Source organism: Salvia hispanica, chromosome 3 (assembly GCF_023119035.1).
Source record: "Salvia hispanica cultivar TCC Black 2014 chromosome 3, UniMelb_Shisp_WGS_1.0, whole genome shotgun sequence".
Classification (NCBI taxonomy): Eukaryota; Viridiplantae; Streptophyta; class Magnoliopsida; order Lamiales; family Lamiaceae; genus Salvia; species Salvia hispanica.
Window position 1 is genome coordinate 25,934,388 of NC_062967.1, and position 14,025 is coordinate 25,948,412.

Sequence of the window (14,025 nt, forward strand, 5' to 3'; positions counted from 1 at the left end):
ATAAATAAAGAGAAAGAAAAGAAAAGTGATGCCAACAACTTTTTCCCTTAACCTCTTTCGGTGTAAAGTCATGCTACTTTGTATTACTTTAAAATATTAGTAGTAAGCAAGTAGTTTAAATATATTTCCTAAATTTTAATTGGGCTACTCAAATTTAAACATTCAAAATTGATAATGATTAGTTACAAGTCTCCTCTGAGGGAGACGTATTTAATTATATATTCACTTATTTTAATTTGTGCCGGTGGATGATAATAAATTATGGACAATTTTAGATTTTGGTTTGTCCCTATGTGATGTGTATATATCTTCAATAAAACTTTCTTTTGTAACACATACTTACTCTTTTCTTAATTTCCACACATTTGGGATAAAATATGAAGATCAAACTAGTAAGAGAACTAAAGACTTAACTGCCTAAAAACATCTAAAACATCTCTAAAAACCCCATGTGGCGCTGTGAAGTATTCTAATCACTACTTGATTGTGGGTAGATTTGAGACCTTTATTTCTTGTTGAATCATAGAGTATGGAGGATAAGCAGGATTTAATTTATACATTTTTTGGGCTTTTATTTATGATCTCTTATTTGGGTTGATAGATTGGCCCAATTAATAGTTGAAAACAAAAAAGTACTCTAATTTTATACTAATATTTAATATTTAATTTAAATTTTTATTTCATACTTTCATTAGCTATTTCGGTTAAATGAGTAGTTATATATGGATAACTGATTTTTTAAAAAATTACCTAAACTTGAACAGAATATCTAAATTTTTACATATATATTTTACTTATCCCTTGCTGAGATATTAGTTACATGGCATTTCATACGGTGATGGAATGAGAATTAATTTTATTAATTTCAAAATATTATTATATTGGAGTATTAATTATATGACGAGAATTTGGAATTTGTTTCTAGCTAAAACTTTAATCACATGCCTAACTAATATCAAGAAATTATAAATTTTTTTGGAAATTTGTCAAATATAAGTTTGGTTTAATTTTATTTTGTAGTTTTAAAATATCCTTGGTCAAGAGAAACTGTGAAATATCTTCTTAAATACTCTCTCTGTCCCATTAGATATGAAACGTTTTCCTTTTTGGATTGTCCCTGTTAGATTTTTTGGATGGACTCTTATTTGGGCTGTGTTATTTGTTAAGCCCGGATGGTATTAATTGGGCTAAGCCCAATAACTTACCTCCTCACACCAGATGCTGCCACGTGCCCCTCTTACTTGTTGATGCCTTCCAGCTGTTGGATGTTGGGTTGTGTGTGTTAAGTGAGAATGGGTGTGGTAAGCCGTTCTCATTTTATTCATCTTCACTCTATCTCTCTCTACTCTTCGACTCAGAGCTTTTCTCTCTTCTCTCCCTTCTTCTCCGATGATCTTCCGGCCATCTCTTGGTGATCTTTCATGGTTCTTTGAGTGGTAGATCTTTTGTGAGTGCTGGTGTGAAGCAATCTCAACGATTGCTTGTTACTGGAGTGGAACTAGGGTTTGTGAGAACTAGAAGGCCGTGTGTGGAAATTTGTTCGGTGGAACTGGATCTGGTGTGAGGGGTTTCATTAGTGGAGGCTTTGGTGGTCTGAGGGTTAACTCTATCCAATCCATTGGTGCTCCCTTGCATCTAGTTCTGGAAGAATAGATCAGTGTTGTTGTGGCGGGTTCTGAGCCAAGATTCTTCGATCTCTTGTTTTACTCTCTGTTCTTAGTTGAGTTCTAGTGTTCAGATCCGAGAGGATCTTTCTTAGTGTTACTAACTTGGTTCTTGAGTGTGCAGGTGCAAGCGAGTACCAGTGGAGCTAGGTTGACAGCTTCAAGACCTAGTAATAGTTAGAACTAGATTCGTTGTAATCTTAGTTTATATTACTTGTGTAAATCAGCCGCGTGGGTGAGAGTTTGGCTGAGCTCTCTTGTACAAGAACAAAGAGGTCTCGGTAATTAGTGAATCTAGACTAATCTGATCCCTACAGTGGTATCAGAGCCACGGGGGGATTAGTCTAGCATGCCGATCGCTTAAGGAGGTGGGCAAGTGGAATCCTCCTTCGAGAGGGGATTCACTCTGGTAAATTGGCTTTATCCTTCTTGTTTATGTTTTCTGTTTAGTGCCAAATATAGGCTTGAGCTTTTGTTTCTGGTAGACAGTCTCTGACAAGGACTTAGGACTTCCGTGCTTCCTTTCTCTGTCTTTTCTCTGTGTTGCTTCCGCTGGTTCTTGTGCTCTGTGATCTGTGATCTCAAGTTACTTGACCACCAAGCATCTTGCACTGCCTAAGTGACCCCCTGCGCCCTCCAGTAATGAGTGATTGCGAGCTGCGATAGTCTTGGCCAGTCTTACTCGTGACAGTCAAGGATTTGAGTCCCTTTCTATTGTGTGAAAGCTCTTGGTCTGTTCTTGTATTGCTGGTGTATGTCTCTGTGCTTTCTGGTGTGTAAGGTTGTGTGTTTCTGTCTTGCTTCCTGTGTTCTTGCAATTTTTTCTTGCAAAAATAGCTCAACCTGTTGGTTTGATCCCTACAGTCCCACTAAAAATGAAACGTTACCTAAAATGGAAACAACACCCTCTCTACTTTTCCCTCTCTCATACTTTACTCTCTCTTCATTAACTCACAAAACAACACTGCATAAAATCCCGTGCCAATAATCAAATGTTTCATATTTATTGGGACGGAGGGAGTATATCACAATAACACTATGACTATTTACGACCAATTAAGTTAATAAGTTATGGAGTAGTACTATTATAAATTTCATCGAATAACTGAAAATGGTACTCCTTTTGTATTCGAGCAAAGGTTCGGGAAAGAGATATTAGTAACTCCTCCAAGCACTGCCCTCTTTAACGATGGTGCGGTCTCTGGGGCGTGTGCTTCAATATATCGTGTTTGTCAACACTCCGCAAGCATGTAACTGCTTTATACAGCATTGCACTTGTTTACGCCACTGGATATTCTCTGAGACAAGTACGTTTATTCAACTTACATTTAACCTTGATGTTATTGGTTCTAAATTTTCAATGTAACATTTTCTTTGTCCTTTGTCATTGTCTTAATTTGTTCTCTTTCAAATTTGAATTGAACGATCGATCTTGCAGGTTATGGAGCTGGGAATGATAGTGCACTCAGTGGTCATCGTCTCATCGAGAGAGCTCCTAGCTAGCTCATTATTAGCTAAATAGAAAATTTACTGATTAAGCTAGCCTTTTCAAGGCATGTAAATGACACAAATTAATGAATTGATAAAATGCAAATGAATTTTATACTATACACTTTAGATTTTATGTTTTGAATACAGCGTGCTTATATTATTATAAATAAAAATAAATTTGTTGAAAGTAATAACCAATCTCTATAATGATGCAAATAAAATTTAATGCAATTTGATGTATACTGATATGCGTGTAACCCACATGAAAACTATATATAAAATGATAACAAAAAAAATAGTTTTACTTTTAGATATTGTAATCCAATTATTCAAGCACATGTCACACTAATCATTAAATTGTTTAAAAATAGAAAATTGTTCTTGAAATCCTTCGATGTACTTTGCTAGTATTATTCTTGAAATAGCAAATAATTCGTAAGGATAGAAATTGTTTCAGCAAATGCAAATTCTCTTAAATTCCATCAAATGTCGTTTCCTTTTATGTACTTATATATATTTTGGCAATACAAAGTCAGTCAACAAGATGATAATAATTATAGCAAAATTTCATGACGACGATTATAAATAGACAAGCTTAACGTCTCAAGAAACATAAGTAATATTTCAATATAACATTGTGATATTAGTTTGATGATGGCTTTTGGTGGAACGATGTTGTATAGTTTAGTAGCTATTTCAGTAATTTTTGGTGTTGCAAATGCCAATAGTGGATGGGAGTCCGCCCGTGCAACCTTCTACGGCCCATCCGATGCCATTGATGGAATGGGTATTTTAGTAAATTTATGTTTAAATTATAAAAAACTTATAAAGTTTAAATTATAAAAAACTTATAAAGTTTGGTCAAAATCTGGTTTATTTTGCAGTTTTGAAAACTTAGTCAAAAACATCGTGATTGAATGACTAAAAATGATTCTGTTATGGTACATAGGTGCGGCATGTGGATACACGAACGTAATCGAGCATGGGTACAACGAGGAGACGACGGCTCTAAGCGCCGCCCTCTTCAACGGCGGGGCGGCCTGCGGGGCGTGCTTCCAAATCATGTGCGTGAACGCCCCGCAGGCCTGCAAGAGTGGCACGATCCGCGTGACCGCCACCAACTTCTGCCCTCCGGACTACACCAAGGACCATGACATATGGTTCAATCCTCCTCAGAAGCATTTCGACCTAGCCCGGCCGATGTACCTCAAGATCGCGGAGTACAAGGCCGGGGTCGTCCCGGTCTTGTACCGCCGCGTCAAGTGCTGGAAAAAGGGCGGGGTCAAGTTTGTGATGGGTGGGAACAACTACTGGACGATCGTCCTCGTGTACAACGTCGGGGGCGTTGGGGATGTCACGTCCGTGAGGGTCCGATGCTCCGGCTCATCTGACTGGGTTCCGATGAACCGGAACTGGGGCCAAAACTGGGAGGTCACTGAGAGCCTACTCGGAAAGTGGCTCTCTTTTGAGGTGACCGCTAGTGATGGCTCAGTCATTCAAGAGACTGATGTGGTTCCATCCAATTGGCAATTTGGGATGAGTTTTGAGGGCAAACATAATTTTGATTAGTTAAGTATGGGATCAATTTTCATATTTGAGGTATCAATATCATTTATGTAAGCTAAGTAAAATAAATATTGTACTTGGTGAATAACAATAAGGCTTTATTATCTTTATAGTAATAACTCCTCACTGCACTCGTGATCCATTGCGTAAATCAAGTGTGTCTGATTAAGGGCTTGTTTGGTTATTTTCACAATTTTCGAGGTTTAATATTTCGTTGTTGAATTAATCCTATACTGCATCCATTTTAATTGTTCTGAGTAAGTGGTTGAGTAACGATTGTATTCAATCCTTGCATCATCATGGATGCCATATTTGTATTGATGAAGAATGTATCACTCGTGGGTAATAAATACTCCTTAAATCATGGTAATAGGCCAACAATGTATTTATGGGAGACGACAAGGATTAGGGCTGGAAAGAGACACGGGTAAATAAAAATTGACAGGGGCTATATATGTCAACTTTAATTGTTCAAAGTAAGTGGTTGAGAAACTTTGCTTTTAGTCCTCGTATCGATGAAGACTGTATCGCTTGTGGATAATAAATACGATACCTATTGGCTTGTGTCAGTCCCGAAAGTGAGGAGATCGATGATGACTATCAGTACAGTCATTGGTTGCACGAGGGAAAGGCAATTGCCCTCTATTCTGCTTCTTCAAATCAAGAGAACGCGCCAACAATGTACTTATGGAAGGCGAAATGATTTAGTTTTTAACGGGGACTATATATGTCATTTCGTCTAGCATTTCCAAATAATTCCATTAATGAATAATGATGATATATCAAACAATGCAAAATTCCTTTTGAAGCTCCTAGTTTTGTAGCCAAACACCCGACATTAATTTCCATATATATACTCCCTCCGTCCCACTTAAAATGAAACATTTGGGAATTGGCACGGGATTTTATGTAGTATTGTTTTGTGAGTTAATAAAAAGAGAGTAAAGTAAGAGAGATGAAAAAGTAGAGAGAAAGTTGTTTTCATTTTAGGAAACGTATCATTTTTAATGGGACAGTCAAAAAAGAAAAACGTTTCATTTTAAATGGGACAGAGGGAGTATAGTTTTAAGAAAATCATACTAGTAGTTTCATGTAATTCACATGCGAACTTACCAAACTAGCCCTAATATCTTGGCTTAGACCCCAATCCATATTGGCTTTCTTTTGGCACTGGCTTTACTGACTCATATTAAACTAAAATGACTTTATAGAACAAAGGATAAATCAGTAACTTGGGCATTGAGCTAAAATGTTAAAAGAAACATGTGCATGATAGGATAAAGGGATTAGACAAGATATAAATCAAAATCACGAGATTTAATTTTGAGGGGAACTTTATTTCTACTGCGTATAATAAGCAATGTGCATTCAGTTTCGTAAACAACATTTATAAAACCCAATCCTAACTATAAAATTAAAATAATTTGAAAGAAAATCATCTGTGTATAGTGTAGTACAACTACAGTATAAAATAGGACTCCCATACATATTTAAAACTTAATTACCGGGACGAATTTTCATGGACGGAGGGAGTAGTATATATTTTGGCAATACAAAGTCAGTTAACACGATAAATATCTATAGCAACCTTTCATGGCGACGATTACAAAATACAAATAGACATCGGAAAGATGTTAGAGGGCAAGAATAATTTTAATTAGTTAAGTGTAGAAAATCTTAGTATCATTTAAGTTAAAAAAGCAGTGTACTAATGTAAAAGTTTTTATAGGGTTTGTTATTATCTTCACTGAACTTTGTAAATTATAGTAACAAACAACTCCTCACTACACTAGAAAAATTGGTGTATACTATACTGAGACAAGCAATTAATATTGTATTACAGCAGATGAGATAATTATTGATGGACTACCAAAAATGGCAAATTGGGACAATTAATGACGGATGGGGCTGTAGTAGAATTCTCTAGAAGAATAATTTTCATCAGTTAAATTTTATAAAAAAATTTGAAAATTTAAAAGTGGTTTGGGACAATTAATGGCAGATAGGGTTTGTTATAATTGTCAACACAAAACTTTGTTCATTACAGTAAATTGAAGCAAAGAATTTATATTGTAGATTTTTGTCAAACACTAAACTATGGTTTAAAATTGCTGGGCTCTTCTGATCCTTGCGACCACCCACTCTTCTCTACTTGAATCCTGAACACAAATTTAAGAAGAAAATTAATAAAATAAATTATAAATTAAATGAAAAATATTAGTAATAAAGTACCTCATGATTGTTTGGCAGAGGCAAACGGTAGAGCTCCATTCTCCAATTTGTTCCTTCCGATCTGGGAGAGAAAAAGGTAGAACGGATCTTGAAGGCGATAACGTTTCTGTTCTCGTCCAAGATTTCCTCTTCTCTTCCTAGAGTTCTCCATGATCCAACATTTCCTTCTCCGACAAGTTTCGTGTTGTCGATTCTTCCATGGAAATATTCATCTCCAAGGATTAAAAAGTATTCCCCAAATAGGGGCACCGTGCCATGAACTGCGAAGAAATTAAACTGATTAGAGGTATATATGATTCTGAATATGATAAATGAATGATTGAATCGAAATCCGTACCAAGATTCCTAGGATGGTTCTCGTAGAAGTGATGAGCATCAATCTCCTCCATGACTCTAGCCGGGAGAGGTTCACGGTCCACTATTTTTGAGAGATAGAACTGGATCAGCTCTACCTCGGTTGGATCGAATCGCCAACCTGTCGGCTCCTCCACAACTGAACTCCCTCTCCAAAAATTTGCCATCTTTCGTCAGTTTATAAGTGAGACTGAGATATATGAAATTTTCGATATTCATCCATTATTTATAGAGGGCCATTGGCATGTGGTTATTAATACTGGTCCGTTGGGATAATGTAGGATGATTTATGAATTATGTAGGAGTCTTGTGTGAAGATTTTTTATTTTGATTTGTAAAAGAGATTTATTTGGAATTTTTACAAATACACGGCCTGATTTTTGGTTTGATTTTCATAGATATCTGACTAAGAGCTTGTTTGGTTAGTTGTAGAATGGAAGAAACTGTGTTTTTTCTTATATGAGGGTTTAGTATTCCACCGAATTAATCCTATTCTACATCCATTTTAATTTTTGAGTAATTGGTTGAGTTACGGTCGTATTCAATCCTCGCATCGCCATGGATGCCGTGTTTGTATCAATGAAAATTGTATCGCTAGCGGGTTATTAATACCTTACATGTTGGCCGGAGCATTCCTGAGACTGAGGATATCGATGATGACTATAGGGACACTCACCGACTGAACGTGCGGGGAAGGGAGCTACCAACCCTCTATTATGCTTCTTTAAATAGCGGGAACGAGGCGACAAAGATTAGGGTTGGAAGGGTACAATGGGAAAATAAAAACTGATAAGGGCTATATATGTCAATTTTTATTGTTTAGAGTAAGTGTGCGAGTAGCGATCGTATTCAATCATCACATCACCATGGATGCCATATATGTGTAAGTGAAGAATGTATCGCCTTGTGGGCAAGAAATACGATAAATGTTCGTAGATGACTACAAGGACACTCAGCAGCTGCATGCGGGGAAAAGAAGACATCGATCCTCTAAATGACGGAAATGAGCCAACAATGTATTTATGGGAGGCGATAAAGATTAGGGTTGGAAGCGACACATGGGTAAATGAAATTTGGCTGGGGCTATATACATCAATTTTAATTGTTTAGAGTAAGTAGTTAAGTAACAACCGTATTAAATCCTCGCATCACAATGGATGCCACATTTGTATCCACGAAAATTGTATCACATGTGGTAATAAATACGATACATGTTGGTCAGCGACAGTCCCGTAAGTGAGGAGATAGATGATGGGTATATGTACACTCACTGATTGCATGCGAGAAAGGGAGCTATCGGTCCTCTACTCTGCTCATTCAAATTGCGAGAATGAGCCAATAGTGTATTCATGGGTGACGACAAAGATTAGGTAAATAAAATTTGACAGGGGTTATATATGTCATTTTGTCTAGCATATCCAATTGATGCCATGATGTATAAAAGAGAACAAAATTCCATTTCAAGCTTCTTGTTTTGTAAACAAACACCCAACAATACTTTCCATAGCCCTAAGGAAAACATAGTAATGTGAGTATCATGTAATTCACAAACCACCAAACCAAACTAGCCTTAACTAAACTAAAATGAATTTATATAGTGAACAAAGGATGCATCGGTAACTTTGGCATTGGGGTAAAATATTAAAAGAAACCCATGTGCATGGTAGGTTAAAGAGATAAGAACTTTAATTTCAATTTCCTATAATAAGCCATGAATAGGTAGAATTAATATGCATTCAATTTGTAAAGAGCATTTATGAAACCCCATCCCAACTTAACTTTTCAGAGCGAAAGACAAAATAAATTGGTCTTTATTAGTTGTATTCACATTTTCACACTTTTCATTCTCACCCTTCGGTTGAGATCTTCGCGCCGCGTCCCATGTTCCTCTTTACTATGAAGGCGGGCTTGGAAATTGAGAACTACCCTACATCTCAATTAGTATATTATATCTATCCACGAAAAATAGTCATATTTTCCATTTTGATATGTCCACTAAAGTTAGTCTCTATATATTTATGATAAAATTCATTCTCTTATAACATGGGTCCTATTTGCTATTAATAACACTTCAAGTAACTTTTTATTTTTATTTTTTTTATATTGAATATTGGCCCTTAAAGTTGTTTTGAGATAGTCAACAGCATCCCACAGTAAGAATATTTTAGTTGGAAAATAAACTGTAAAATAAACTGTAAAAGTAGATTTTTGGTGTGTTGCTAATGATTTATTTAATCTTTGGAAAAGAATAGTTATCTCTTCCTACTTTATTCCATCTTTAAACAGGTGAGACTCATTCTCTATTATCATTTTTTATCTTTTTATAATATCTTTCTCTTACTTTAATACTTGTGGATTGACACCCGTGCCGTTTTAGAATTTCTATTTTAAAAGATTGAGGGAGTACATAAATTTAATCGAATAACTGAAAATGGTACTCATTTTGTACGTAGGTGGAACATATGGATATCGCAGTTTCTGGAGCTGGGATTGTTTGATTATTGATATTTGATGGTGCAGTGATGCACAACCACTGGTCATCGAGCCCTAACTCAACCACCAATAACTTTCTTGTATATATAGGTGACGTTCGGTGCAATAACTAATTATCATATGATAATCCATCTACAGTTAAGTTGTGGATAGTTTGGAGGGGGTGACTATGATTAGTATTCGTATAAGTTAAATTGTGATATTAAATCTCATGAACCTAACATAATACATATTTAATCATGAAATATAATCTTGTGAACCGAGCGGGTTCATATATAACAAATATTACCATTTTAGCTAAATAGAAAATTCTATTTAATGTTGGAAATAATGGAAGAAATTTTTTGCTATCCAGAGGAAATTAAGGCAGACTAATTAGAATATACCAAGGATCCAGTTGATTTGTGACACTCTCCTTGTATGATGTAATTAAGCTAGCCTTAATTATCTTGGTTTAGAATCAAAACACCATAAACTAGATCCACATAGCTTTCTTTAGGCACTGGCTATACTGACTCTTACACAACTAAAATGACTTTATAGAACAAAGATAAATCATTGAGGTAAAATATTAAAAGAACCATATGCGCATGATAGGATGAAGAGATAAGACAAGATATAACTGAAAATTACTTGATTTAATTTTGAGGGGAATATCAATTTCAATTTCATATGATAAGCAAAGAAAAGGTAGAATTTCAATTTCAATTTCAATTTCAATTTCTCTAACAACATTTATAAAACTCAATCCCAACTCAACTTTTTCGAGTGAAAGACAAAATAAACAGGTTTTCATTAGGTGTATTCATAGTTTCACAATCTTCACTCCCGCCTTTTGGCTGAGGTCTTCGGAACGCGTCCAATTTTCCTCTTTAGTCTTCAAGCCGTTTTACGTCACTTTGCGTTTGATTTCATTAAGAACGTGAGCTTGGAAATTGAGTGTCTACATGACATCTCTATTATACTACCTACATCTACGAAAAATAGTCATATTCGCTATTTTGGTATGTCCACCAAAATTAATATACTTTGATCTATTATAAAATTTTCTTTAATAAAATGTGTCTCGTTTTCAATTCTCAGTTAGGCTAAAAAATCTCAATTGATCACAAACCCCGTTACGAGAGAGTATTAGATATTGTATGTCATTTGTTATTTAATTTACTTAATTAATAGTAATAATTTCTAAATTATTTTATGCAAAGTACTACTCCTAATCTATCAAAATTAAAGTATTTTGAAATAAAAATTATAAACAATATACTCAGTGAAAGTAAAACCCTTTATTGTAGGGATAGGGTTTGTTATTATCTTCATGAAACTTTTTTCAAGTACACTAGAAACATTGCTGTATACTATATTGGAACAAGGAATTAATATTGTATTGAAGTAAATGAGATAAAAAAATGTAAAATTGAGATGATTAAAGATGGACGGAAGGAGTAGTAGAATTCTCTAGAACTGTGTAGTAGAATATCCATGTATTCCAGAGTAATTTTTATTAGTTAAATTTAATGAATTAATTGAATTTTAGAGGTGGTTCGGAGAATCTTATTTATGTAAAAATCAAGAAATCAAAATAAACAGTGTAATCGGTGAAAATGAAAAATCCTCTTTATTGTATGGATAGGGTTGGTTATTACTTTGTTCATTACAGTAGAAACAAATGCTCACTACACTCTAAACATTGGTGTATACTATATTGAAACAAAGAATTGATATTGTATATTATTGTCAACCCTTTAAAATTGTTGTGCTCCTCGGATCCTTGCTATCACCCATTTTTCTCCACTGGAATCCTGAATACAAATTTAAGAAGAAAATTTTAAAAATATAATTATGAATTAAATGAAAAATGTTAATAATAATATGGTACCTCATTATTGTTGGGCAGAGGCAAACGGTAGAGCTTCATTCTCCAATTTGTTTTCTTGGATTTGGATGATAAAAATGTAGAATGGATTTTGAAGCCGATTACGTTTCCATTGTCATCGACTACTTCTTCTTCTTTTCCTAAAGAACTCCAGGATCCGACATTGCCTTCACCGACAAGTTTCACCTTGTCGATTCTTCCATGGAAATATTCATCTCCATGAACTAAGAAATATTGTCTTGAAAGATTCTCTGAGCCATCAACTGCAAAGAATTCAAAATGATTAGAGATATATATATGATTCTGAATATGATAAATGAATGAATTAATCGAAATCCGTACCTAGATTCTTGGGATGATGCTGGTAGAAGTGTTGAGCATCGATCTCCTTCATTACCTTAACGGGGAGAGGTTCGGAGGCCACTATTTTAGACAGATAGAACTGGATCAGTTCATCTTCCGTTGGATCGAATTGCAAACCGGGCGCCATCCTGAGGTCTTCCTCCACAACGGAACTCTCTCTCCAAACGATGGCCATTTTAATTCAGTTTATAAGTGAGAATGTGAGATATATGAAATGTATAAAATCCAGCCACTATTTATAGAGGCCAATGCCGTGTATTGGTTATTAATACTATGGATTGTCAACCGATGGGATTTTATTACTACTCAAATCCTATTTACTATTTTAAATTTCGTATATTCATAATAAATTTACAAATAGGATCCTGTCATGTGTTAGATGCCTTGTGTTAAGATTTTTGATTTTGATTTGAAAATATGTATCTTATTGAATCCACGCATCACCAGGATGCCATATTTGTATCGATAAAAATTGTACTTATCACTTGTGGGTAATAAATATGATACATGTTGGTTGGCGATAGTCCCGGAAGTGAGGAGATTGATTATGGATATATGGGCACTCACTAGTTGCATACAGGAAAGGGAGATACCGGTCTTCTATTATGCTCATTCAAATCGCAAGAATGAACGAACAGTGTATTTATAGAAGGCGACAAAAATTAGGGTTGGAAGTCGGCACATAGGTAATTGTTTGACGAGGGCTATATATGTCATTTTGTCTAGCCCTAACTAAATTAAAATGACTTTTTGTGCTAAGGGATCAAAATCTATCATCTGAACCGTTAGAAAATATCAACAGATTATAAAATAATAGCAACATAAATTATCAACACAGTGTCAACGGTTGATGTTGTGTTGACATCGTGTTGACATTGTATTGACATTGTGTTGATACTGTATTGACATCAAAATCTTAAAATATTACACTGTGTTGATACTATGTTGAGGAGTTTGGAGTTTGTACAAAATCTGGAGTTTTGCATTTTATCACTATCCTTTGTGCTAATAATTAATATAACAAAGAATAAATTAGTTAACTTTTGCATTGAGGTAAAATATTAAAAGGAATATGTGCATGGTAGGTTAAAGGGATATAACAATAGATAACACAAAATCAATAATTAATTAAAAAGCAAAGAATAGGTAGAATTAATATGCATTCAATTTTGTAAAATAATAGTATCTATAAAACCCAATCCGGCAATCCCAACTTAACTTTGTGGAGTGAAAAACCAAATAAATAGGTTTTCATTACATCCTCTTTTCCTCTGAATCGTCACACCGCGTTTGATTTAACTGTGAAGGCTAGCTTGGAAATTGGGTGTCTACACTCTACACTACATCTATCCATAAAAAATAGTGATATTTTCCATTTAGTGTGTCTACAAAAATTAGTCTCTATAAATTTATGTTACATTTCCTTTTCAACACTGGTCTTATGTTCTATTAATAACATTTCAATAATTTTTTATCTCAATCATTTTTTATTAGTTTTGGAAGATTTTGGATATATAAAAGGTCATTTGTGTTGAATATTCCCCACCATTTCAATTGTTATGTGAAAGTCAACTCCATATTAAAAATAGTTTAGGTGGACAATAATCTATAACAGTAGATTTTTGGTTTGTTGCTAATGCTTTATTTAATCATTGAAAAAGAATAGTTAATGCATAATTTTACCGAATGATAATTAATGCATAATTTTACCAACCACCTCAATCCTCAAATGTAAGAACACCAAGCATGTAAATATTCAAATTCATGATTTGTGCATTGTTTAATTGGGTCATTATTTGATGTTTCATCTTTTAATTTTACATGATCTAATAATCTAGGGCATTATTATGTGGAGAGAAGTCCAGACATGTAAAGTGAGAAAAAAGAATTCGGGCATTAAAGTTTTGGGCCTTTTGAATATTCATATTAATGCTGAATAATCGTTTGTGCAAACTATGTGAAAACAATTATTTTACTTGGGTCATTATT

General features: G+C 34.5%; 3 protein-coding genes across 3 annotated transcripts; 1 reads left to right on the forward strand and 2 right to left on the reverse strand.

Annotated features, from left to right (window-relative positions):
• The first annotated feature begins 3,807 nt into the window (after positions 1-3,807).
• Positions 3,808-4,724, forward strand: LOC125209696 (expansin-A23-like). The gene is made up of 2 exons (XM_048109281.1): positions 3,808-3,942; positions 4,105-4,724. Exons 1-2 carry the CDS (start codon positions 3,810-3,812, stop codon positions 4,722-4,724), a joined length of 753 nt encoding a protein of 250 aa, XP_047965238.1. The 5' UTR covers positions 3,808-3,809.
• Positions 4,725-6,797: 2,073 nt separating this feature from the next.
• LOC125209697 (NAC domain-containing protein 20-like) lies at positions 6,798-7,474 on the reverse strand. Its single transcript, XM_048109282.1, has 3 exons — positions 7,291-7,474; positions 6,954-7,213; positions 6,798-6,880 (listed from the first exon to the last, which is right to left on the reverse strand). The coding sequence occupies exons 1-3, from the start codon at positions 7,472-7,474 to the stop codon at positions 6,824-6,826; spliced, it is 501 nt and encodes a 166-aa protein (XP_047965239.1). The 3' UTR covers positions 6,798-6,823.
• A 4,068-nt stretch (positions 7,475-11,542) lies between these two features.
• LOC125209698 (NAC domain-containing protein 83-like) lies at positions 11,543-12,211 on the reverse strand. The gene is made up of 3 exons (XM_048109283.1): positions 12,016-12,211; positions 11,677-11,936; positions 11,543-11,599 (listed from the first exon to the last, which is right to left on the reverse strand). Exons 1-3 carry the CDS (start codon positions 12,209-12,211, stop codon positions 11,543-11,545), a joined length of 513 nt encoding a protein of 170 aa, XP_047965240.1.
• Between the last annotated feature and the right edge of the window lie 1,814 nt (positions 12,212-14,025).